This window comes from Melanotaenia boesemani, chromosome 23, assembly GCF_017639745.1.
Source record: "Melanotaenia boesemani isolate fMelBoe1 chromosome 23, fMelBoe1.pri, whole genome shotgun sequence".
Taxonomy (NCBI): Eukaryota; Metazoa; Chordata; class Actinopteri; order Atheriniformes; family Melanotaeniidae; genus Melanotaenia; species Melanotaenia boesemani.
The window spans coordinates 23,672,254-23,698,614 of NC_055704.1; the positions used below are offsets into that span (position 1 = coordinate 23,672,254).

Below are 26,361 nucleotides of genomic sequence, written 5' to 3' on the forward strand. Positions count from 1 at the left end.
AGCTTGTTTGGGCCCAGACTGGATTTGATCCTCAGCTGTTTGAGGCCGTTGAAAAGTGTGAGTCATGCTTCAGGGCTTTAGGCGTCACTGCTGCTGGCTCTTGCTTGCACTCGTACACTCTTGTTTTCTCTTGTTTTTTTTCTGTCCTTCTTTCATTTGCTGCTTTGAGTAAAGGTAGCTACAGGGGGACAGTATTTCCTTCAAGCTGAAGCAACGTGCTGACAGAAGTCGATGATAAAAACCCTTGTGTGTGCAGCTGTGTGTTCCTTTTTATCTGCCTACATGATAATGTTATCATGCATTTTCTGCTGGTCTTTGAAATCTATACAGTGATAAATGTCTATGCAGCAGACAGTCGTCCTGGGTACAAAAGACAGAGTAAAATGAAATAGTTGTGTTTTTGTTTTTTGTTTTTTTTTTCCAACTCTGCCAACAGATATTCTGATTGTGGGATAATTTAGACAAAGATAAGTAAAGGTTATGGGAAAGGGGTATGTTTAAGTAAATAAGCAAGTAAAATAAATATTTTTTGACAAACAAGAGAGATTAAAAAGTGTGCTGTGAATTTAAAGCAAAAATATGAAAGGTCTTAAAAACTTCAAAAATAATGCCTCAGAAAACTTCAAAAAGACAATAAAAACCATTCAGTGTTTCCCCCTGCCTTTTATTAGAAATAAAGTGGCTTTAAAGCAGCTCTTTTTTGGCAGATTTTTGCACTTTTACGCCCCATGATGGAGGCTAAATTGTCTTGCATCCTGTCTCTTCTCCGATCTTTCCAGTGAGTAAAAGTCGATGCAATGTTGACTTGCTGTGTTGCTTTCTCGTCTTATTTTTTCTGCATGTGATGCCCCAGGCCATCTAAATGATTTAAAAGGAGAGTTTTAAGTTCAGAGAATTTCTTTAAAATTCCCAATAACATATGAAATAATAATAATAATAATAAAAACATTACACCTCAGAGAACAAAATACTAAATTAAAAGAAAAGAGCACACTTTGAAAATAACAAAATTCAAAAACACAATAATAGCTGAAAAGTAAAATCCCTCTTTCAGTTTTTTTATTTATGAAATGTTTTCTTTTTTTAATCCTGTTTTCTGAATTCAAGATGCTTGTTTAGATGTTTTCTTTTTAATTTATTTGTATTGTATGAAATGTCAGTATGTTTGTTTTGTTAATGCATTTTTTTCCATATCTAACTTAGCGACACAAAACTAAACTGTACTTGAAAAATGATTTAGCTGCAGCGAAAGCTTCTACTTTCTGCCTGATTTGAATCATATTTTCAGCTTTTTCCATCTGCTTTCCTCTTCCAGTTGTATAATTAAATCTTCATGAATAAGACGCTATCTAGTTTCTATGGTAACACCACCTGTCCGAGCTCACTCAGCAGCAGATTCATCGTACTGTGGTGCATCAGCGAAAACCACAGGAAATCATTCTTTATTAGCTCCAATGGAGTGCTGTTACAAAGGAATTTCCTTTGGGGATTAATAAAGTATTTCTGAATCTGAACCTGAATCTGATCCGTAAACTCAGACATGTATAGATTGGGATGTCCTTGCTTCCATGTTTCATAAAACTGTGGTGCACTTAGCTTGCTAAGATGAACTGTTAAGGCAACATGGCATGTTCTGAAAAAACTGCATCTATTCCTCACTTGATTTACTACTCAATTTTTGGGCAAAACAAATATAACACATCTGTGTCATGCTCAAGGGCATGTCTGAACAAAGCATGGAGAACATTCACAGAAAAACCTGAACGACTCATTGCTATTGTTTTAATGCACTGATGGAGCCATTAAAAGCAGGATGTTTGCTTAGCATGGAGCCGATGTGGCTATTTCAGGTTTTCTCAAATATTCACAAACGAAAAGCAGTAAATTTCTTCCTTACTAAATATAAATTACAGCAAAAGTAAAAAATAGCTCCATCCTTTTAACTAATCAAAACTGTATATTAAGAAAAGGAGCAATGTACTTTGGTTTTACTTCAGGCTAAGCTGCAACATGCAGAAAGGCTTCGAAAACAACAATTTTCAGTATGTGTGAGGACCGTTCCAGAAAAGTGAGGGGAGCATGTATGGAATATTCATTGAATCTTTTGGCATTAACACATACATTTTGACATATTAAAACGTATCAGTATTGGTATCGGTACTGGTATTGACGATACTCGTTATTTGTTTTCTTCAGAAGTGTCTAAGTCAGATGAATAACTTGTTACCAGGCCTCTGCAGTGCTGAATAACATGCAGATGAGGAAATTCAGCCATTTAATTCAGGTGTGTTGGTAAAGGGTTGCATCTAAAAGTTGCAAGATAGTAGATCCCGATGACCAGACTTGGGATTTGCTTTGTATCAGATCAGTTCCAAATCTTGTAATATTGCCCACCCCAAGTGGTCAACCTAGTGTATTATAGACCAGAGTGTGTGCTGAATGTGTTCTTAATTGCTGGGAAAAGCATTATATTTGTTTTGTTTTTGGTTGTTCCAATTGTTAAAATCATGTAACTGTTCAAGGTTACTTCAGGGTTCCTCAAGAAGCTATAAGAAATGGACAGCGAACCAAGGATCTTAAGACAAGACATTCAGAAAAATGGATTACAAACCTTTCGTTGGAGCTGAGTCATTTAGATTTTGGTAGACATTTCTAAATCTGTTGGTTAGGGCGACTGAGCCATAGCTGTTTTCTTGTTTTATTTGTCAATAAGTGAGCTCAGCTAACATTAACTTTAGCTAATGTGGCTTCATTCACCAGGATGTCCTAGCAATCTTTAAGATGAAGGCAACCTGGACAGGACTCCTACTGAGAATCTACAAGAGTTTAAATGAAACAGTTGGTCATGGTTTGTTGTCATTGGGGCTGTAAAAACACCAAAATGTCTCTAGGAGCAGAATTAATGCAGGATTTGTCTAAAAAGATCTGCTTTCACACCTTCACACACAAAGAAATGATAGGCTTCCAAGCTTTTCCATGTTTTTGTCAAATTGGCCGTGCAGTAGCTTTTTTGAAAGACTTCTTTGAAATTGTTCAGGAGCTAAAGAGATGGATATTTCTCCAATTTGAAGACAACAGCAACTGGATATCAAAACAGTGGCCTTTTAGAAATGCAAGAGGACATTTTTGGAGGAGGAGAGGAAATGAAAGTGAGGAGGGGAAAGAGCAAGAGATAAAAAGGTTCAAGATTAAACTACTTTTTATTTGCTGGAGAGAACTCGGAGTATAGGTAGGATGCAATATGGATGCTGGATTAAATGTAGTTAGGGGGCATGGCGCTGAAAAAAATCTAAGAAAGTTCAGTGGTGCTTTACTAAATAAATCATCATGTAGGTAAACATTTTTAAGGTATCCAGAACATGACCTTACATCTAAACTATGAAAATACTTGGAAAACATCTTCATCGTCCCTAGACATTAGTAGTGTAATTTGTTCACCAGAAAACCGAAGGGTTTAAAAAGTCGCCAGAAATTCCAGCAACTGCCAAAACCTCTACATAAAATACCAGCAATTTCTGAGCGGATGCCACACCCAGTATATGGATTCTGGTGGGACAAGCCCTCTGACTCACCCTAAACATCCTCTAAAGGTGATGCAAGCCATTAGCAATTCTCTTACAGTGTGGAGCCCATCGTGATGTGGTAACCCCTTTAATATAAAGGAATTACTATTCATTCCTCACTGTATGGACATTGAAAATGCAACTGCATCACAATAGCTCTGTGGTTCACCCTCATATAAAGGTGTGGAAAGGATCATTTGCTTATCACCATTCAGAGCTGAACTCTTCTCACCTTGGAAAAATCCCTCACAGTCTCAAATGTCAGCACTATAAATACACACAGAGCTAGATGGATTTTATGTTGTTTAACTAATTTGGAGAAGAAAGTTTTAGTATTTAATTTGTATTGAGAGTGAAAGACCAAATCTTCAGAGCTTCATGTAAGAGCAGAATGGGAGTAATAAAAACATATCCACTGACAAGTTTAGCCTTTTCAACTCGAATCTGTGCATTTTTTCCTGGACAACACATGGTGGCCTGGGAATGACTGAGTGTGAATCTAAATAATGGAAAATCAAAAAGTGTGTAGTGATTTAGAAATAAATTTCAGTCTAGAGATGGGGAACTAATGTATATTAGAAGAATGCACATAATAGGCTCCTGAGATGTTTGCTTTGCATGTGTATTCATTTTTTTTGAGTGAGTCAGGGTTTAGCTAGAACCCACAGAGCTACAGAGCAGTGGAAAAGGAGGCTGGAACAGCTTCCTGCATGAGTTCACATGAGCAGAGAGGGAGAGAGAGCATCATGGAAAGTTTGTGGTTTACTCTGACAAGCCTCTTCCTGGTGACAGCGATTCAAAGTGGGAAGGGCGTAGAGTTTCACCAACTTTGTTTTCTGCAAGGTGATCGCTGTTTGAGACACACCCAAACACTTACAGTGACATTACTTGCTTTAGCCAACCCAATCTGCATGTAGTAAGGTGGTAAACTCATGTGATTCTATCTGAACCTGTTTTTATGTTGACTTTGGCAATAAGCACCAAGCATCTGCTGTTTGTTATTCCATTTAAACAAGAAAAAGTTGTTCCATGTAAGACACGGTACCAAAGATAAGCTCCGTATTACCTTATTTAGAGACAGTATTCTGAAAGCAACAAAACCAGACAGTTAAAATAGTATTATATAAGCATATCTGGGTCATTGCAGTAATATGGACAGTATGTAGTGGGTGCAAAGGTGGTAAATGTATTTTCTCTAAGAATATAAAGTTGTAAATATGCAAGAAATAAAAAATATCAGGAATCCTTTCATGGTTAAAATCACAATTTATTAAGTTTAATAAGTTCAACTTACTTATTGTGAAAAATGTCAGAAGTGTCTGTGATTGTCGGTCACTCTGGTCTGTTTAATGCGAGGCCCTGTCAGTAGTTAGATCCCATCAACGTTTGTTTGTTTTCCAAATGCTTATTATGTTTAAATCCTGTGATGCTGTTTGGACTGTTAGTGATACAGATCATACCCTCTGGTGTTTGTATTAGGCTGTTTCTCAAATCATGAAATGGACCACTTAAATGTACAAAACACTTCATGTGATGGTTTAAACTGCAGGTTTTTGAGAGAAATAAACACATTAAAACCTGCCTAAAGTAGAATTGGATACTAAAAACTCTAAAGGCTTGCTTTGTTATGTGTTTATCTACTGTGATCCTTCAGTTTCTCCTATGAATTTTATTTTATTTTGTGTAAATTCGTTAACTGCATAGTACAGTAAATATATATTACTGCCTAAATTTAGTTTTTTTGTTTTGTTATTTTCCTTTGACTGGGTTGTGCGTAAAATTGAGGAACCAGGTGGATTTTGTCCAGGCCTCTTGGACCTGCTGCCACTGGTTGGCCATACCAGTACCTGAACTCCTGCAGGAGTAGCTTGATGGATCCTTATACTGTAACCTCTGATTCAGACCCAATCTGGCTTTGGGTTTCAGTATAGTGAACACAAATATGCTAAGTGTCTCAGGTAATATTAAATCCTATTTCATGGTACAAATGGGTTTACTTTGCTGACATGGAATCTGCACTGGAATGATAAACCGGATTATTCCCAAAGAGACAAAATATTATCTATGTACATGGATGTTGTTCTGATCTGTGTGTGTGTGCTGGGAACATTGAGGATATTGTTTTGTCTTGTGTCTTGATGATTGCAGCCTCTGCTGATTCAACTTATGTTTGACCCGCAGATGTGTTTGCAAATCTGCATGTATCTCTTTGTACCCTTATGGCCATCTGAGCATGTGCGTAAACCCTGTGTGTGTTCACCACAGTCAAAGAAGAATGTGTTTAGAAAAACACTGCCCACACCAGCAGCCAGTGTAGATCTCTCTCTCTCTTCATCCTGGACCTGACATTCTTTCGTTTGCTGTAGTTCACCAGTGGTTTCAAGATAAAAAGCCTCCATTCATTACTCTGAGAACCCGGGATAATGACAGGATACCCCACCCTTGTCTGGCAACAAGGAGGGCCATATTTTACCCAGCGCTGGTGGCCCACACATTAAAAACAGCCTGTAGTACAGGCTGCTTCCTGCAGTCTGTGTGTTTCTTTAGCAGATTTGCAAAGTCCACAATATTCATTATCTATTAAAGAGAACAGGAAGGTTTGGGGTTTTCCAGGTTTAATCATCAATCACCAACCTGCTTTGCTATTGGTTTTACTTTCTTTCTCTTTCACTTAAAAAATTCAACTTTTTATCTCCCCTGCCGAGCTGCTACAGCCATTGTCCCACACACACACTCACAGCATGCCAGTAATGAGGCAGCAGCCTGTTCACAGATGTGTAACCTATGTGATACACATGGAGCTGATCAGATCAGATTGCTTGCAAATTTCTAGCCTTTCCCTCAGCTACAGGAGGAACTTCACCCTGTTTAGACGGGGACTGAAGGTTACTTCCTTTATTTGTCTACTGCTGTGCGCTCAAGCTAAAGAACAGATCAGAAGAATGAATCACTGAATCTCAATGTCAAATACTGAACTGGTACAGGCTTTACAAAAATGAAGGTGTAAAATGGTTGTTGTTTCCATTCTGGCTTAACCTTGTAGCTGCTGTCTACTTTAATTCATGCTGGTTACAATGGGTTTAAATTGCAACCAGATGTCCATTCAAAGTATTTTAATAAAAGCAGTGATGTCTGAAACAAATAATTCCATAAAATAAAGAGTTGAAGCTTCAGAGGTGTTTGAACTGCAGGTGAGGGATTCTCTTTGTGTTCAGTCCTGGGTGAGTAGACCCAGTAACAATAGGTTTATATGTAAGGGACAATTGTAGGAGTAGTTATGAGTTATCCTGAGGTGGAAAACAAGCTGCAGTAACAGTAAACATAACTACAGAGGCCTAAAATGATGCACGGACAGTGCGCTATAGCCACAATCCACCTCTAGAAAACAGAGAAGAGGCTGCTACAGTATTTACTGCAGGTTATCAGCGGAAATCAATGTTTCTTGGGCATGCACATTATTGTGTTAGACAAAAACCTGACTTAAAAATGTCTGTAAACATATTAATCTAACTGTAATCGCGTGAAATGAATGGAGTTGACTCTCTAAACACTGACACTCCCAGATTGGGGATTGAATTACTTCTCCATGCAGACGCACAACTAATAGGCCTATAGGCACCACACACATACTTCAAAGTTCCATTTTTTCATTATGAAAATGTGTATTAATAGAGTTAAATTACCATTAAAGCTGCTGTCATTCACATGTATTCTGTTTCTTTTGTTAAATGTGCTAGAAATATTAACTGAAAAGCGGCCAATGAGGACTACACAGCATTTTCAGGTAGTTGATGGAATCCAGATTTCATAACTCCACCTTGCAAGTGACAAAAAGATGACGTCTGTACAGTGATTTTGGCTCTACTGTCATGTGTGATGATCTCCCAGAGAAAGTTTAAAGTGAAAGAATTTCTTGAATGTTTTCTCCCCCATGTGTGCAGCATTGTGGAGTCTGACATACTTTGGTCAATAATTCAATCCCCCAACTATGCATACATATTGGGCCAAGGACATTATTCCAATCAAATGACCAGGTCAAACTGTAAAAACAGGTCAGCTCAACAGTGCATGTTACCATACCGAGTGTGAAGGACACTGCAAAGTAAACTTTTTTTGGATGTTGCTTGATAAGAGATCTGCAAATTAAACTTTGTTAAAAAATAAAAGAATATTAATGAGTGTTAGGAGCACATTTTCTGGTCAGATGAAACATAAATAAATTAGTCTGGATTGGATTGTTCCCCTGTGATGGACTGGCGTCCTGTCCAGGGTGTACCCTGCCTCTCACCTGCTAAATGCTGGGTTAGACTTCAGCTTCCCGCGACCATTAATGGACAACATGGTATAGATATAGTACAGAATGGTCCAGTAACTCTGTTTTCCTTTATTGGTTCTCATTGACACCTTTTGCTGTAATAACACAGTCGAATCTCCAACCATCTGAACCGATTCTAAACAGAGAGATAAAGACACAGACAACCACTGATTAGATCAAGCATCATTAAGGGATGTACCCCTAATTCTAAGAAAATGCTATATTTTTATAAGAAAAGTAGCAGCAGCTATTTCTTTTCAGTAAGGACATATCTTTCCACAATAATAGAAGCTCAAATTGACACTGGTCAATCAAGAAGGTACAAACCATATACCAAGAAATAGACTCCCAGTCTCTATGGGAGAAATTCTCCACTCGGGATTTAAAGCAATACTTTTTAACTTTCTGACCTTAAAACTTTGTGCTTCTGACTCACTTTGATGGCACACCTACATTCATTATGTACATTCCTGGAATCGTCAATGCCTGGTAACTCTCTAAGGCTGAGAAACCCCGTTTCACAACTTTTTTTTTTTGTTTCCAGCCTGATACATCACACAACAGCTGTGATTTGCTTTATGGCACTAGCACACACTAGCAACTGGATATCAACACACTGGCTGTTTTGAACGAGTACCATGGCTGATTTAGCAAATAAATGCAAGAGGACATTATTGGGGGAAGCAAGGAAAAGAAAGAGAAAACATAACAAAGCAAGAGTTAAGAATGGATTGACTTTTATTGGCTGGAAAGAACATAGAGAGGAGACAGGATGCAAGACAGATGTGGAATTAGTTTTTGTTAGGGGGCGCCAAAGTGCAAAATTCTATCAAAGTTCAGTAGCTTTAACAAGCCGAAGATTTTGGTGCACTACAAACACCCAACAGGGATTTCACAATGTAAAAAACTAAAACAAAAACCCGACCAAGCATGCCACCCGAATTAAATACAGCAAAGCAAAAAAGAGCAACACAAACACTCCAGCAAATATGAAGATTTGTAGAATAATAAAACATCTCTCCATAAACTTTGATATCCTGCATGCTGGGGAGGACTAAATCTATATAATAAATCTGAACATATACAAAGGAAAACAATGTCAGCTAATGCCCTTTAATTCAACCTCTTAAATATTATATTGTAGAGAGGAGGCTGAGTTTTCAAGCAATTTTGCACAGGAGCACATTAACCTTTGCTATACATCACACAAATATCTTCCCACTGTGTAGCACCTTTATAAATTAATTGCAGGCGGAAGTTAAATTATATAAAAAGCTTGAAAAAATAGCCTCAATCTCTCGTCTCAGGCCATACTTGGATATTATATTGCATCTGGACAGTAAAAACCTACATAAACAAGAAGACATTTCATATCACTGCTGTGCAAACTGCACAAGAATGTGGGGGTAATGTGAAAATTTAGTAGCTAGCGTGTAAAAAGTGAAACAGCAATGATTTGTGGGAAATGAATTTCTCAACTGTATTAAACCGAAAATGTTTGCAGCTGAAACAAAGTGAGATCTGTGTTTAAATCCATAAAGCAGAAACGTCCAGGCCATCCTGTAATGCACTGAAACCCTCTGCTGTTTCACAAGGTTCAGCGTGTGGGTGAAACTATGACTGTTAATGTATTTGTGGTGAAGTGATGGGGGTTTTCACATGCGTGGACTTGTATGTGTTTTGAGGATTTCACCGTGAACTGTGACTTTTAGTTAACTTTAACAGGAACTGAGGGAGTTTTTGTAATACTGGCTATTAAGTGGTCAGTCAAACGGTAATATTTAATCTTAAAATCAAATTTCAGATTGGAGTGAATGGAAGCTCAACAAACAAACAAACAAAACTTTTATGTTAATTTACTGCCAAGATGTTGAAAAAAATATCTTTTTGAGTGGTGAGATAAGTGACAGCACGTGCACATAAGAGCTTCCTCAAGTTGGCAGCATGATTAAATCACCATTACACTGATTGGAATCGTGTTTTGAGCTCAAACACAGGTCTAAATTTTACACGCTTCGGTTTCTCTTTAGGTCAGTGTGGCTAAATCTCTCAATGTGGTCCTAGTTCCTCTGATTGCATCATGATTGGAGAGCTCAGCAGGTCATCATGACTGTGTCTGCAACAAGCAAACAACAGCAAGTACTTTTCCACTGATTTTAATGAGCAGGTTGAGACTGACCCCTAAAGAAAAAGAAATGTTGCCTTTCTTGGGGTTTGCACACAGTGTTTTGTTTCAGTTGATTGAGACTAATCTTGTCTTGTATTTGAACAAACACTCAAAGGCTTGCTCAGCCATTCACCCTGACACACACGCCGAAGTGATATACTAAATTGTAATAATACAAACAGTCTTGCTGTCTTTTCCTGCTTATCTCTTTCTGTCTCTGACACACACACACACACACACACACCTGTTCTCTTCCCTGAATGTCACAGCCTGACCTGAAAAGAAGAAGCAATAAAATCATTAATCTGAACATATGGTGCCATAAACAATCTAATGCCTTCTCCGGGGAATAATGTTGTTTACAAGACAGTTGTTTTGCTTTAGTCTTTAATTTAGATTTTCAATTTATTTAAAAAAAAAAACTATTCTGAAATGTTAACTTAATTTGAAGAAATAATTTTATTTAAAAATTTGATCAATCTAAATGAGTTGAAAATGAGTATATTCACTTTATTTCACAGACACTAATCTTCATTATACTCAGATTATGGGTTTCTGCTGTTTAGGGAGCATTTTAGGAATAATGTTGAAATATATAGAAAAAAATTTGATCAACTCAAGAACTTAGGGGTCCTTGTGGGTTGGTGCAGGGTCATCATTGGAGGTAAATAGCTGAGATGAAAGGGTTAACAGAGATGGGGGTTGACATGAAAGAAAGGTTCACAGCTGGTTAGCATGTTAAACTCCTCTAGGCCATCAGGGTGATCTGTTGGAGTTCATTTTGATGTTGAAAAATGAGAGGAAGAGAGAAACTTTAAACCTCCTCTGGTGAGTAGATTTATTCAAAATGGAATCTAAATTGTATCCTTGAAAATGTGAAACATAATTTTGCACTTTTTTTTTAGTGTTTTGCTTGTTGTTTTGCATCTTGTGTTGGTAATGTGTCGATTTTTGGTCATTTGTGTTCCAGTATAAGAATCAAACTAGGGTTTGCCACCGTAGTTGGATTTCAGACATAGAAAACTGGAGGAACCTCATCAGCTTTAACACTAAAATCCAACATGACTTCCCTCTGCTGATTGATATATGTCATACACTGTTCAATCTATATCAGAAAACATGTTTTATGTGTGCTTGTAGGCTGAAAATACAACATATTTATCACTTTGTATAGCTATTAGCTAGGCTGGTCAGTGAGCTAAAGAGGAAGCAAATCATGTTAGTTTTCTTACATACAACTAGAAAACAATCAAATTAAACTGGAGTGCTCACCTGTAGTTGGATTTTGAATGTGGAAACCAGAGGAACTTCACCTGACTACAAAATCCAACATGGCTGCCCTCCATATGAAAAGTGTAAAATCTGCATAAATAAACTGTAATTACTCATTCTGTTAATTTGTGTCTCAGTAAATCAGCCACACACATAACACAAAATAGCACACAAAACAAAAAATTGTTAGGCCTGTTTGTGAGACAAAATACAACATTGTAAAAATACTAGCCTGTTTTGTTAGCTAAACAGTAAGTAAATCATAATACTTTTCAAACATACAACTAGAAGACAATCAAGTCAAATGTGACGCCTTCTAACGAAAAATTATTTTTATTATCTGTGTTTCACTGTGACCTTTAGAAATGTCAAACTGAGCCACTAAATGTCACATTGGGCCAATTCCGTAGCTTTTTGTGGTGATTACACTTGTTTTTTTTTTTTTTACTTTTGTGTGTTTTACTGTTTATTTCTGCATTTTTTTTCATCATTTGCAAGAAAGTCAATATAAAAAGTGTCACTGTGTCAAGTTCAGTTAATTTTGTATGTTTTGTAGTCATTCTTTCACTTCTTGGTCATACATATTGCTCTCTGTTCATCATTCTCCATCATTTCGTGGTCAACAATTTTAAGTATGTTTGTTGGCATTGCCTCGGGGAATAAATCAAGGCCCCCCTTCTTTCTTTTATGTCCGACAGTTCGGGAATGCAGCACGGTTTCACACTGAGCAGCTCTGTTTATTTTCAGCTCTGTGACGTGAACGTTGCACTCCTCCTAAATGTGGCTCGTCAGTGTGGTCGAGCTGCGGATTGGAGAGCTGTTGTTGTCGTAGCTTCCTATGACGAAGCAGTGGGAAGGAGGGGGCATTATAAAAGCCGGTTCCCCTAAGACCGAGTCTCATTGTGGAAGAAGAAAACTAGCAGCGAGGGTTGGCTGAAGTTTCCACAAGGGACCCCCTCCCAACCCCCCTTGTATTTACCAACAAACGAGCCTCTATTTCTCAGCACTGCGCCGTCCCACGATCACGGATCCTCTCTGACAAAAACCTTCCTCTACCTCGACTAATAAATGCCAAGAAAAACAACAGAAGCGCCAATAGATAAGGATCGCTGCTCAAAACTGGAAGGGAAGACGAACAGTCGGACCAACACGTAGAAAGAAAAGAAAAAAGCGCACGGATCGTCGCTGTTGCCTTTCTCAATGCATACCCTTTGTGCCCGGGGAACGATGAAACCAGAGATCAACGCCGCCGTCGGATTTCTGTCGAGATTTCTGAGGGTAAAAGGACACGTAAACGATCGACAGGTCCAAACGTTCAGCCAAAGCTTACAGGATATTTTGGCAGGTAAGGAAACAAGAAAATTTTCCATATGCGCTTTCAAGACGCCCTTTGGAGTGTTCCATAATGTAAAACTCGTCTTCACACGAAGTTAGTGCTTTGTTTTTGTAAAAAGTCTTCGCATTTAAGCTGTTAAAGATGTGAGAAGAAGCCTTTCTTTGTTCTCCGAAGTATCACTATTAGCGCGACCAATGCGCACCGCTGTTTGCGCACGTCGGAGAGGCGAGGACACATCAAAGTATGAACCTACTGGGTTAGCACTCGATGATTGCAGTCATATAAACGGTCAATGTTACACAAAAATAGGGTTTATGGTTAAGTGTGACCGTTTTTTGTGATGAAGAGTGGGGGTGGGGACAAGAGACGCTCAGATAAGGAAGTGTTCCTCGGTCGATGAAGCTCACAGAACAGAGGCTCCGAGCAAAACAGTCCCCAGTGAGACGGCTGAGGCTGCCCAATTACGTAATGCTTAGAAAGAAACGGGTTAATAATTAAACATGTACGTTTGCCTCATTTTACTGACTAATTACTAAAATTAAAAGCAGCTTTTGAGTTTTTTATGTGACGTTAATGCGAGTTTTGCGCGTTTTATAGTGAAAAATCTCCTTAGCGACCATCTTATGTTTCTTCATGGCTTTAGTCAAGGTTGATTTTTTTTATTCCACTTTAATTAAAAACATTTATATAAAACATGATCCTATGTGGAAATTCATATATTTGTTTTTATGTGGAGGCGAGTTTAATCTGTGCGCCCCGTTATTCTAAGGGAACTGGTTCGAGTGTTTTTGAGGATTATGGCAGTTTTTCTAAACAGAGCAGCTTGTGTCTCATTTCCTGCTGTAAAAACATTCCAGGCTCAGAGCTCTAAAGCTGCCATACATCTGCCTCATTCCAGTTACGTGCAACAGCAGATGACCTATATTTTCTATGGAAGAGCCTCAGCTCTTTGGAGATAGGAATGTCCCCAACCAGAACAAAACATCTTTTATAACAAGTGGCAACTAAATGAACTCACGGTCTAAACAAATACTTTACGATACCGTTTATTTTTGTTTATGAGCATTTTGTAAGTGAAAATAACTATTTATCAGTGGGAAATGTTAAGCTAGATTGCTGAAAAGCCTTATGTCCATTGTGGTGTTTGTAAACAGATAAAACTGAGACAGGCTGCGTGGGGGAGGGGAGGTGTTCTGGTGGACATATGGAAAACTATCCACTCAAACTAAACCAGACTCAAGCTTCATTTAGTAGGAATAATATGAATACTTTCATTTTTAATGAGTAATGAAAAGGTTTTTTTTTTGGCTCAGAATTGATTAAAATGGTATTTTTGGAGCAATGTGTGAAAACAAAACAAATGTGAGCTAGTACCCTGTGGGGCTCAGTGCTACTAAACTAAGCCAGTTGGAGCTCTTTGTGCTCAGAGTCATCACAGTTGCACACTATTGTGTCTGCATACTGAAAAGCCAAGAGCCTGGCTCCTTTGGTTGATGCTGGGCGAAAGGAAGTAGGGGGAAGTTTGTCCCAGTGTTCAGACAACAACCGTGATAGTTGCATAATTGGTTATGTTCAGTGTTATGAGGGACGGGATTGGGTTACTATATGGAAAGTTGTTGATGGAAAATACCCATCGACCTGCCAGAAGGGCCAGGGCAGCCCCACGTAATGCGTCTTCCATGGTTAAACTCTTTAAGTTAAGCACATACTCGTCTGCTCCACGCCCCCTCCTCCTCCCGAGTGCCCTCATTTTTAAGAATAGGCCCTGCTGAGCTGATCATTTCCCAGCTGCTTCAGGGTTTGTGGGCAGCTGCTTTTGTGGCTGAGAATGAAAGCCCATCCAGCTCCTTGTGCTCTTTCATGAGTGCCAGCCCCTCCATTAGCTCGGCAGTATACAGCCGTCTGTGATAAGGCACTGGGGGAGGAAAAGGAGGAAGGGAGGGGGGTGTTTATTATTATCCTGTGGATGCATACAGGTGGCCTCCGGGTCTTAGACTGAATGCTGGCCTGCTTCCTTTAAACCATGTTTTACTGGGCACAATGCAGCCCCCAATCAATAGGAATTCAATATGGATGAGCCCTGGCAGAGTAAAATAGGGGTAGGTGTGTTCCTTTTAAAATGAGGAGGTTGGTAAATAAAAGGTTGAAACAAAAGAGGTGAATCTGGGGGAAATTAATTGGAAGGTTATTTATGTGCTAGCAGTAAACACAAAGTAAAATAACAAAGTACAATCAACTGTGGTATTTTTCCTTGTTTGTACATAGCCAGTAACTTTCGTCATACCGAGAGTGTTGTCCACTCATTGTTGTCCACTAGTTTCACTGAACCTCTGAAACTTCCACAAAGATGAGCGGGAGGGAAATAAGGCCCTCTCCCTTTAAGAGGCGGAGCTGTGTGTCCCAGATGGCTGTCTGGGACAGTTTTAGTGGTTTTTGTTCAGCCAGTCATTGGAGGCTTTCTGACACCCACGGCCTGGGGAGGGATTGTGCAATTCAGTGGCAGTCTTTTTTGTCACATAGGCTCGGTGTGCCGCTGGCTGCTTGTTTATGGCTGCTTATCAGACCTGTAACAGGTGGTGATGTGTTTTTCTTTCCTTTCTATCACATCAACACACAATAACCCCTTTTCTACTGGTATATTCTTTTTAGTGGATAGAGGCAGAATCTTACATTTACTGTCAATATTCAGAGGATAAATAGACTTCATTATATAGATAGTAAAGGGTTTAGTTTGTATGATTTTATGTATTTGATTGGAACTAATAGGTTAAAAAAGAGATTATACCCACTTGTTTCCTCATAATAAAAAACACAATAAAGAGCTGAGAGTGTCAATAGGACTATTAAGAACTTATGAAAATAAAAATATGTGTAATTGTTTTCAGATAATCATCACTGCATTTGTTGAACTAAATCTTAACTTTGTCCATATCTTCTTCTTTTTCTCCCTGCAGAACAATATCAGCACCACTGGTTCCCAGATAGGCCCTGCAAGGGCTCGGGTTACCGCTGCATCCGCATCAACCACAAGATGGACCCACTGGTGGGGCAGGCGGGCCAGCGCATCGGCCTGACCATCCAGCAACTCTACCTGCTGCTGCCCAGTGAGCTCACGCTCTGGGTGGACCCCTTTGAGGTGTCCTATCGCATCGGCGAGGACGGCTCCATCTGCGTCCTGTATGAGTCACAGCCGGGTCCGGTTGGAATGCCAGTGTCGGCCACCACCAGCTCCACCTCAGGAAGCTCCATGGTGGAAAGTCACCTCAGCTGCAAGGATGAACTGAGGGTTCTGGGCAGAACCAGTCCCTCCAAAGCCTACAATAATATGATGACAGTGTCCAGTTAAAGGGGGCACACTGTCACCTCCCCCAGCCTACTTTTGTTCAGGGTCACGCCGTGGCTGGTCAGATCATGGTGAGCCTTTTTAAAGCTAAGAAAATGAAATGAAATAGTGAAATAAGAAAAAAAAGGCAAAAGGAAAAAAAGAAACACAGGATGTGGCCTATCATCCAGGTGATGGAAACCTAGTAGTTTTTTTTTTTTTTTTTTTTTTTTTTTTTTTAAATCCCCGTTATCTGTTGTGTTGTCAGTGGTTCAGCTGGGCACTCTGTTTTTTTTTTGTTTGTTTTTTTTTTTTATCATTTTATTTTATTTTAGGAGAGGCTTTGTGGAAATTGAACTGTTGGGGCAGCTAAACCAACAAACCAACCAGGAACACCCCCACATGGAGACTGGCTCTGCACTCCCCCCACCCTCCCCCTCCTCACATTCAAAACCTTGTTAGGCTCCACCTCTGAAGGGGCTATCCGCATAGACTTTGCACTTTTCTTACTTGTGGTTTCTATGGGTACATGTTCAACACACCACTGCAAAAAACACCAGAGTCCAAATTGTAAAGATTTTTTTTCCAGGATTTAACACTTTTTTTTTATCTCTACATGTTTGTTTCTCAGTTGTATGTTTCCTGGGTGGGGAGGAAGTTGAGGCTTGGCCTGCACCCACTGCAATCCAAGCTCAAGGTAGAGAAACAAATGAGAGCATCTCTATTTTTTTGTTTTTGGACCACAGGGAAACATTTTCTCTATCTTGCAGCTCTGAGGGGGCAGCTTGTGGTTTAAGCTTCTCTTCCTCCCCCCTTCTTTACCAACAGTGAATTTTAGAAACATCCCGGCCTTCTTGCCTGTATGTGAGCGCAAGTGGAATGTGTTGTGGCACCTGTTACCTATGGATACCGGCGTGTCCCATTGCACTGTCGCCTTCCCATTATCCGTGTATGTTTAGCTTTCATGGGAAGGACTGAGGGGGAGGGATCTGTCTCCTGCCTCTTCCAGAAGTTAATGAATGTTGTTGAAGTTCACAATCAAGTTCTGTGTTGCTGATATTTGCCCCCTTTACCCCCCCCCCACCACCACCACTTTGTCACCTCCTGTATTACCAAAACTTTGAAGTGTAGCAAAAAGGAGAGGGGGTGCTGTTTACCCAAACGTTGGTCGTGTGGCCCAGTTCGAGTTGTCATTGAATGCACTTTGACATGAGATTGTGTGGGATGTGTACTTCTTAGAGAAAAATCGCCTGCATTCCATCCATTCGACTGTCAGCTTTTCCCAGACTTCCCAGTTTTAGCCGTTTGTTCATACTGTAGCTCCCATTTTTTTGCTCAGATTTGGGAGGGTGCAACCCTGGATTTGGAAACCTTTAACACTGTAATTGTGAACATTTCACAGCTGGATGGAGAGTATTCCTGGTGGTATGTTAGACAACCTCCATCATTGTTTCATATGGCACTGCTGACTCTGGCACAAGCTGTTTCCCAAACACACCGGTGGCTTTTTTTAAAAATTTTATTTATTTTATTTTTTTTTTTGCTGATTTTTGAAGAAGGAAAAAAAATATGTTGGAAAGATCTTGACAGAGTAAGAAATGTGAGATTTTGGCCTAAAAGAGGTCTGTAGCACCCCTGTTGTGATGAAACCCACCAGGTCTGGTCCCCCGCTCTGTTTTCGTTGCGTAATAGCGAGATGTGGTTGTGTTAACTGGAGGTACACTGCCTTATGGAGACCTTTCTTTTTTAATGAATTATGAGCCATTTGTGATACTAAAGTAACATCAGGCTTATGAGGACCTGGCCAGGTGCATTGTGCTGCCTGGATCCTCACTAGAGGTGTCCTCTTTCCAACTTGGCAGCTTCAGTCCTCCCATCACCCCTCCCTGCTGGTGTGGGGCATAGTGACTCAACTGCCATATATCACCCCTCGGCTCAGACCTCCTGTTCAGCCAAAAGCAAGCAAGCCAGCATGCTGCTAGCCGACCCCCTGTGGATGCAGGTAGACTTAATGTGACACATATCATCATTCATCACTGTGGGGAGCTGGGTAAGGACGGTCGGGGTGGGGGAGCTGGTGTGAGAGAACCCGGGGGGGGGCCAGGGCCGGACTATTTAGTCCAGGGCAGCTAAAATCCCTCCAGCCTCCCCCCATCTGGACTTGTTCAATGTCTCCCACCCTGACCAGAAGCCCTACGCCCTCCCACAGCAGTGATGGATAACCAGCACACGCGCCTGGCGTGCTCAAGCTGCATGAGGGGGTCTAGTGAGAGACGAGGAAACGTGGATCTAAGATGAAGAATTGAGGGTACTGGGCCATTGTTTTCATCTCACTGGATCACGCTGCACTTCATTTTTGAATTTGCGTTGCGACTTTGTTTACATGCATATGAAAGGATGTGGAGGCTTTCTGATGCATCCCCCCACCACCACCACCACCACCACGCTCATGGTTCTGGTGGTTGATGGCGTGGTGGAACAGATGCTGGGGTGTTGCACAGACCTTAGCTGCTGGCCAAATCTGTCACGGCAGGCTGGTTCGTCACTCATCACCAGACCTATGGGTGTTTAAGCTCCACTAAGCCTGAGAGGATCATGGGTAATATAGCTATAGCCTTTGATGCACTGCAACCACACCCCCACCAAACTGTCCCCCCCCCCCCCCTCTCTCTGCTGATACTCCCTTCAGCAATCTGTGAAAAGCAGTGATTCCATGTTGGCCAGATGGATGGGAGGCTGCTGGGATGGGAGCCCAGAGCTTCAGTTTCCATGGTGGACACCAGTTTTATGAAACCATGCTGCTCCACTATAGATTTTTTTTTTTCTTCTTACTTTTTTTTTTTTTTTTTTTTTTAAAAGTCAAGACATTTTGAGATTTGGTCTATATTTCAGACGCAAGATGATCGTCTCGTCTCACTTTTTCTAGTCACACTGGTAAGCTTCATCGCTCCACTCATCCCCTATGTTCTCCTCTACATCCTCTTTTTTTATTTCTTAAAAGAGGATTTTTAGTTTGATATAATCCACTTTTAAACAGGTTTTAGAGCAACAAAAAAGTAAAAAAAAGAAAATCAATCCAAACCCCCCCTCTGGCACCTTCTGAATTGTTCCATCACCCCAAAATTGGTTTTAGTAATATTGATTATTTAAATGGAATCCATTCAGCTTATGCGCACATAGGTTACAGAATTGTTGTTGAGTGCTTTGAGTATTCAGAGGTAAAAATAGCACATAAATGCACTAAATGTCAAGTTGAAGTTGTGACTTTTTTTTTTCTTCTTGAGACGCGAGGAGTCTCTCCTGGAATGTATTGCCAAACTCAGGCCTCGGACATTTAATACTCTTATTGAAAAGTTGTACATGTTAAGATATGGAACCGGAAGGTTGTCAATATTGTCGTCATCGATCAGCTGAATTATTGCCACTTTCACATTTGAGGTGTTTTACATTATAGTAGAATGTATTGTTAACTGTACAACAAATGGTAGAGTGCATAACATTACACATGGGAAGTGCCAATAATTGCTATCCTGAGGTGTTTTTAGATGTCTTCTGTTTTTGTATTTCATCTTTTAACATGGATTATGCTTTTCGTAAGTGAAGCCATTTGTGATGGGAGTGTTGGCAAGGACCAAAGTTTTGGTAAAAAAGAAAACAACTTAGTTTCCATGATCTGTAAGTGTAGACGTATCCTTTTGTTTTTGTTTTCTTTCTTCTTTTTTTGTTTTGTTTTTTTTTTCTTTGTTTTTCTTTTTTTCTATTTACATATAAAACAATAAAATAGACAAAAAAATCTTGAGCTTACCCAAGAAGAAAAGCTGTATCTTGTGATCTCATGTTAGTACATCTTTATCGTGTTCAGTTTCTTTTCCTTGGGTATGTTGTGATGAACTGCTGTAAATTTGTACAGTTCATGTAAATTGATTGTGCGGAAGTTGTACAGATTTCTATATTTTGAAAGAAGTTTTTTTTTTTTTTCTTTTTTTTCTCTGTAATAAAAGATTTCCTATCTTGGCATCATAATTTCTGTGCAATTTGTCTTTTATCTGCTAATCAGTATTTATAATTCAGAATCAAATGTTAGCTTTATGTATAATATTGCAAAGAAGGGTTTTGATGACGAGCATTAGGAGTTATATCTAATCAGATGTGGCCTCATTGGGGACTGGGTGGCATTTCAGCTGCAACACTGAGTGTGCCTTGTTCAGAAAATACTAGAAAAAGCTTAAATTAATGGCCAAGCATCAATATTTGATTCCCTTGTGATGCCTTTAAGATATTTTAGGTTGCACATCAACCATCTATCAGCTGATAGTGGCCTGCTATTAATCTTAATATGAATAAAACTATTTTTAGGTGTTATAGATGACATCTAAACTCATTTAGCTTCACTCATTGGCCGGAAGCCTGTCTGTAATGTTCCAGCTATTATTCTACTGGCTTGCTGCCTGTTTTCATTTGCAAACCTAATGATTTCACATCAAACTGCTCACGCACATGAATCTACAAATACACCTCATGACTTTTATATACCTAAGGTTGACAGGGCTTTTACATTTCCAGTGAAATGATGCGACAGATGGTGCCGTAAAGTTCGGTTCTCTGAAATTGCTAACTCTGCTCAGGCTCCAATATGTACAATGCTTCTGAAGCTGAAACAACTGACTCTGCAAAAACCCAAACTTTGGATTAAGACTGCAATCCTTTGCAGCACCCTGAAGCCCCCAGGGTTGCCAAGCAGCAGGCATTAAAAAGAAAAACGTAGATCTCTTTGACACTCAGACAAAGGAAGAAACAAGAGGAGCTGGTTTAGCACGAGTTTAGGGCTCAGAAAGGGGAGGTGACCTGGCTTGTGTATAAGTTAAGCTTTGCCTCTCCAAACACTGACTGGGATGAGGCTTCGCAGCTGGAGGTGCAATTCCACAAAACGGAGATGGCTGTCAGCATGAAACACTTGTCATATTTAGGCTCATTCCTTTCAGGTCTCTTTTTCTAAACTTGGTGTTGCACACTCCTAAAATCCCCGTCGGCTCTTTGTGTAATCAGGTTAAAGTTTCCCAGGGTGTGGTTGGTTATATGGCTCAGTGGAGTTTGTTTACGAAAGCATATTCTGGAAGAGAAGTGAATAAAGAACCATCGAACAGAAACACAAACACAAAAGAGTCAGATTTCAGAGGATTTAGCAATATTCCCCAAACAAGGTTTTGCAACAGCTCCTTTAAGCAAGCTGTTTTGGATGTTTTAACAGTGAAGAGAAATAAGAAGTGGAGTGCAGTGGCTGTGCTAAAGATATAATTAATGTAAAAGTCATGAGAGAACATGTGACCAGATTTCAGCTCAATTTAAACCAACTTCATTAGAATTTTATCTGACTCAGTACTTAAGCTCTTGGCATGGGACTTTGCCCCAGTTACTTCTCAACTTGCACGAGTATCATCAAATTGTCTAAGTATTGCATTTGCATCTTAGCTCGGCACTGATGAAACAGCAGTGTAATGCTTTCTGCTTTTACTCTTCATTCACATAGCAACAGAGATGGTTTGATTAGGTAGAAGTCCCTGAAGGTGTGGCTGATTACCGTAGAACTATAAGGAAACGATCTGTGGAGAGATAAAGTTAAAGGTTGCGCCAGACTGAGTAGTTGCCAACTCTAAGACAAAACACAAGTGTTCCCTGCCCTGCCCTGAATGCTGTACACAAGCAATATGCTGCTGTCCGAGAACAAAGGCATGGTGAGTAAGTGTATGAGCCTGTCTGCTACAGTGAGGCAGACATCTGGGACCTGCTTTACTGCCAAGCAAGATGACAGGGTATAGCCCTCCTGCAGAGCGCATGTGCTTCTGCTTTTCCGTTTAAAGGACAAAAGCTAAGCTGGAGCCACACAAGTCACAGCATTTTGCAAATGCACCCCACAGTAGCAGGTTTTGTGTCTATTTTTGTGCTGTACAGCATCTAGACGTCAGAGGCAGAGGGAAAAAAAAGCTTGTGCACAAAGAAAACGCAAAAATAACTTATGTGTAACACTGTTATTTTAAATCAGTAATTAGTGAACGCAGCAGCAAAATATTCAGCACAAAGCTTCCCCATCAAGGCATGTTGAAACTGTCTAAAAGAAGAATGGATTTGGTTTCCACTGCATTTGTATCCTGGTGTATCTCATGGGTGTATGCATCACTCAGAGGCCAAGGACAAGCTGATTCCTCTTTGAAATAGATCCCTGCTCTGCCTGCATTGGTCTCCAGGGTATAAAGGCTTCTCCAGCTATCTCTCTCCCTCCCCTCAGGGCACTATTCATCCTCAGGACTGACATCTGCTTTGCCCTCGCAGCACCCGCCCTTTCCCAGCAGCATCCAAAAATGGACAATGAATGAAAGAAACAACAGTGGGGACAAAGACATTCTGCTTGGGCAGCCCACGTCACTAATGCTGGGTAGACTGATGAAGGGAGGGCTTTTCGGGGAATCTAGAATAACAGTTGAACAATGGACAGACATGATGGTGTGAGTATGGTGCTGTAATGGTTTTTTAAACTAGTGACTTCTTCCCTGTGTGCACACGTATCTTTAGATTCCCTGTGATTGAGTTAGACTTTGCTCCAGAGGTTTTGTCAACTAGTTCTTAAAACACTATGTTTTATAGCATTTTTAAATTATAATAATTTAAAGCTTTAAAACACTTAATTGACCCCAAAGAAGACACGTGACCATTCAGAAAAGTTATAGAGCCTGTGATCACTAAGAAGAAGGGAGAATTTTGATTGTATTCCACAAAACTTTGGCAGTTACTTTGAAACATTCCCAGTTTTGCATCTTTTGGCCACATAGCAGCTCCACATGGGTATTTCTTAGAGAAGTTCAGAATATCTAATTGCAAGACCTCAAAGATGGAAACAGATACAAGAAGACCAGTTAGTGACTAAAAATCAGTCAAAGAACAGTTGCATCAGATATAGATATAGATATAGATAACGTATTTCCCTTCACCTGCAAACCAAATTTGATGCTATGAAAAAAGAAGCTACAAAAAAGAAACCTAAATCAGACACTGGATTTCGCCAAAGGATGGGGCTATAGGTGATGCTGCAGACAGATGTTATTCAGTAGAAGAAGCAGTTGTCCTGAAATAGAGGTACAGTCAAAAAGTGGTTTTAGTTTGGAAGATTCCTTTCTGAGTGAAATGACAGAGATGTATACAACAGATAAGAGCTGTTTGTATTCAGAAAAGATGTTGGGAGGAATTTAGTTTGAGTATTGAACTGGACCTCAGAAACACCTGTGGATGTCAACAAGAGGAAAATGGGGAAAATTTTGCTTTAATAGCTGGGAATATAGGATCTTTTATAATTTCTTGAAAGACACCACACATGTGTTGTTTTCTAGCTCAGGCTGGCTTCAGCTTGTTCAAATAGAGCCCAGCATGTTTGGCATGTACCTGGCCAACACTGTCACAAAGAAGTCCAAACAGAAAAGCACGGAGGTGGGAGTGTGATGATGTGAAGTTGCATGAGTGCAAGAAATGTTGGGGAGATGGCATTAATAAATTGGCTGGGGATGTAGCAAAATAGTAGCTGACTGGATGAGTCCCAGTCTCCTGGTAGAAGAGGAAAATTGCAGTTGTTCCTATTATTTATTTTTTATTAATTTTTCCATAAGTTCAGTTACAGCTGCCATTGAATGTAATGTACTTAATATGAGGGAATATTAAAGTGTTTCAGGGTCATATTCAACTTTTAGTGAACTTCAACATATAGATTTATTCCACTAAGCAAAGTGAATTAGCAAAGCTGGTTTTCATGGTAATGGAGATCTGAAGCAATGAGGCTTGGTCACAACTGACAAACCGAACCACTGGACTCTGACTGTCAGGTGGTCTCGAAAATCAAAGGTGGCTATTAAAAGAAACAGTTGCAAATAGTTCTGTGAATGAAGTAATATTTACATGGCTGTGACAGCAGAAAGTTTCAAGGTGGTGAGACATTTCTCACTATCATCTTTCTGTCACTCAGACCAACCATTTTTTTCCACTCACTTCTGATTCAAGTCTTTTTATGTCAACAGAGAGGATGATTTCAGAAAGTGCATTTGATTTGATCACTATCTCTTCACAGTCCATCTTCAGCCACTTTCTATATCTTCTTATCCTTACTCCAGTTCAGCAACAACAGTTCATTCCAATACTTGCCATCTTTATCTCTCCATTATGGTGTTTATCCTCTTTCTATTCAGATTCCTCTTATATCACCACCACTCTTTCAGTCGCTTCCCACCACTTTGCTGTCTATCTTTGTACCTTCCTCTCCAGGCTACCGGTGTCACCATTCAGCTAACACTCACTCAGCAGAGGAATCCATTCCACACTCTTGCATCAGGCCTTATTGGGTTAAGGTGAAGGACCCCAGTGGGTATCATATAATAGAGGATGTCTCAGTTTGCAGGCAACAGTCGTGTTTAAGTCTAAGCGAGGAAAACTTTACCAGTCTGAGAACAAAAAGATGTCAAAAAATGTCACAATGCAACATGTACTGGAAAGCATGATTATGACACATCACCACAAATATTTGTAACTTCCTGAGTTTACAAAAAATTTACTTTCTATTTAAGTCTGTTTTACTTCAACTCCCTATGACCTAAATCCCAGCCCGCTAACCCTTAACCTTAAAGCTTCATTATACTCAGCAGAGAGCTGCTAATTTAGTCTGTCTGCCACTCCTGCCCAGACTCCTGCTACTTTATCAGGACTACACATAAGTCTGGAACACTCTGGATACCTTTTAGTAGAATGGGCATTGTTAATATTTTAAAAGGTGGATGTCTGGACAAACCATCTTCTTTTTGTTAAACATATCCAAGTTGTTTCAGTACCCAAAGCATCAAAACAGTGAAGAAAAGTAAAGCTGCAAAAACACTGGTCTAACACTTAAATTAAACTTCTCCAGGACTAAAACCACTAGTGTCAAAATCCCTCCTACATCTCATATGCAGACTGTCATTCTTAAAATAAAATATGTTTGCACAATGGCTTTAAGTCCAGAGGACACCTTGAGCATATATTAGACACATTTATGGCTTTGACAAAATGGCAGCTTTTGACATCATGGGAACAAAAACTGATTGCCAGGCAAGTTTGTTTATTTATTCTTGTGTTGACAGTGGCTGAGAGCTAGAAATGCAGACATAGAAAGCAGTGAGGACAAAACAAAACAACGAAGATACGGGCCACAAAAACCAAAACAATGAACTTAAAGACACTAAAATGTTCCACAGAACATTAATTACAGTGGCAGACCTTAATAATAATGTGCAGCTTTCAAAGATGCACCACACTCCAGCATCTCTTAAGACAACCCCTTTTCAGTGCTGGTGCTAGTGCCAGTGCTTAGCTGGTTCATCTGTGGGGCCTCCAAATGAATCTTCTTGTTTTCCACAGACACAGAACCAAGCCATGCTGAGTCATTACGTCATCTAAAACGCTGTTGCGCAACTGAATACCCCTCCCTAGAGGAAAAGAAAAGAGGAAGCGCTCAGGCACAGATTGTAAACATGGAGGATTTTATTGTGCCCTAACAAGTACTGCTCTTGCCCTTCTAAACCTGTCTAGACTTTCAAAGATGGACCTGTCATCTATTCATGCTGTCCATCAACGTTTCATTACAAAGCAGAGTCAACGACTACGTTGAAGGAGAAAGGTAATCATTCTGAGTCAGTTTAATGAGTTTCAGATGTTTTTAGCCGTTGTTATTTACAACATTAAGCTCAATTTAACACTTACTATAGACAAATCCAGGCAAACACCAGAAGTAGATGTTCCACCATTACTGAGGTGGCCTTTCTCTGCATGTCAGAGCAGAACAGATGAGAATAAGACAATTTTCTTTACAATGTCATGGAAATCTGGAAGGATTTGCTAATTTCTTGGCTGTTCGAACAGCAGTGGAAAACTTTAATTGTGGTTTGAATTGACAGTTCTTTCGTAGCCTGCTGCAGCACCCCCTTCTGTTGGAAAACAGGCTTTGTACGATTGGCCCCCTCCAGTTTATGCTGAATTTCAAAGAACGACAATAATGCCAGGAAACACTGGGTCTCCCATTCGGACCAATTTTGTTTTTATAATCCATGGCTTCTCTGGTTCTGTGTTTCAACACTTTTCTGTTAGCCACTTAACCCCGCCCCATTCTTCGATCTGGCCCGTTGGTGCCTGTTAAGAACCAGTTTTGAGAGCTAGGAGCTGGTGTTTAGGCAGTGGAAAGCCTAAGAACTAGTGCTAACTCAAACTGTAGCTCTGAACCACCACTGGGACCAGCCAGGTGGAAAAGGGGTATAAGAAAATATTCAGGGGGAACTCATAGCATTATCTGGAATCAACGACTCCAACGTCTATACACAATTT

The 26,361-nt window shown here is 39.9% G+C and overlaps 1 protein-coding gene across 1 annotated transcript; it reads left to right on the forward strand.

Moving 5' to 3' along the window:
• Positions 1-12,227: 12,227 nt before the first annotated feature.
• On the forward strand, positions 12,228-19,998 carry btg1 (B-cell translocation gene 1, anti-proliferative). The gene is made up of 2 exons (XM_041977334.1): positions 12,228-12,662; positions 15,608-19,998. Exons 1-2 carry the CDS (start codon positions 12,518-12,520, stop codon positions 15,997-15,999), a joined length of 537 nt encoding a protein of 178 aa, XP_041833268.1. The 5' UTR covers positions 12,228-12,517; the 3' UTR covers positions 16,000-19,998.
• The last annotated feature ends 6,363 nt before the right edge of the window (positions 19,999-26,361 follow it).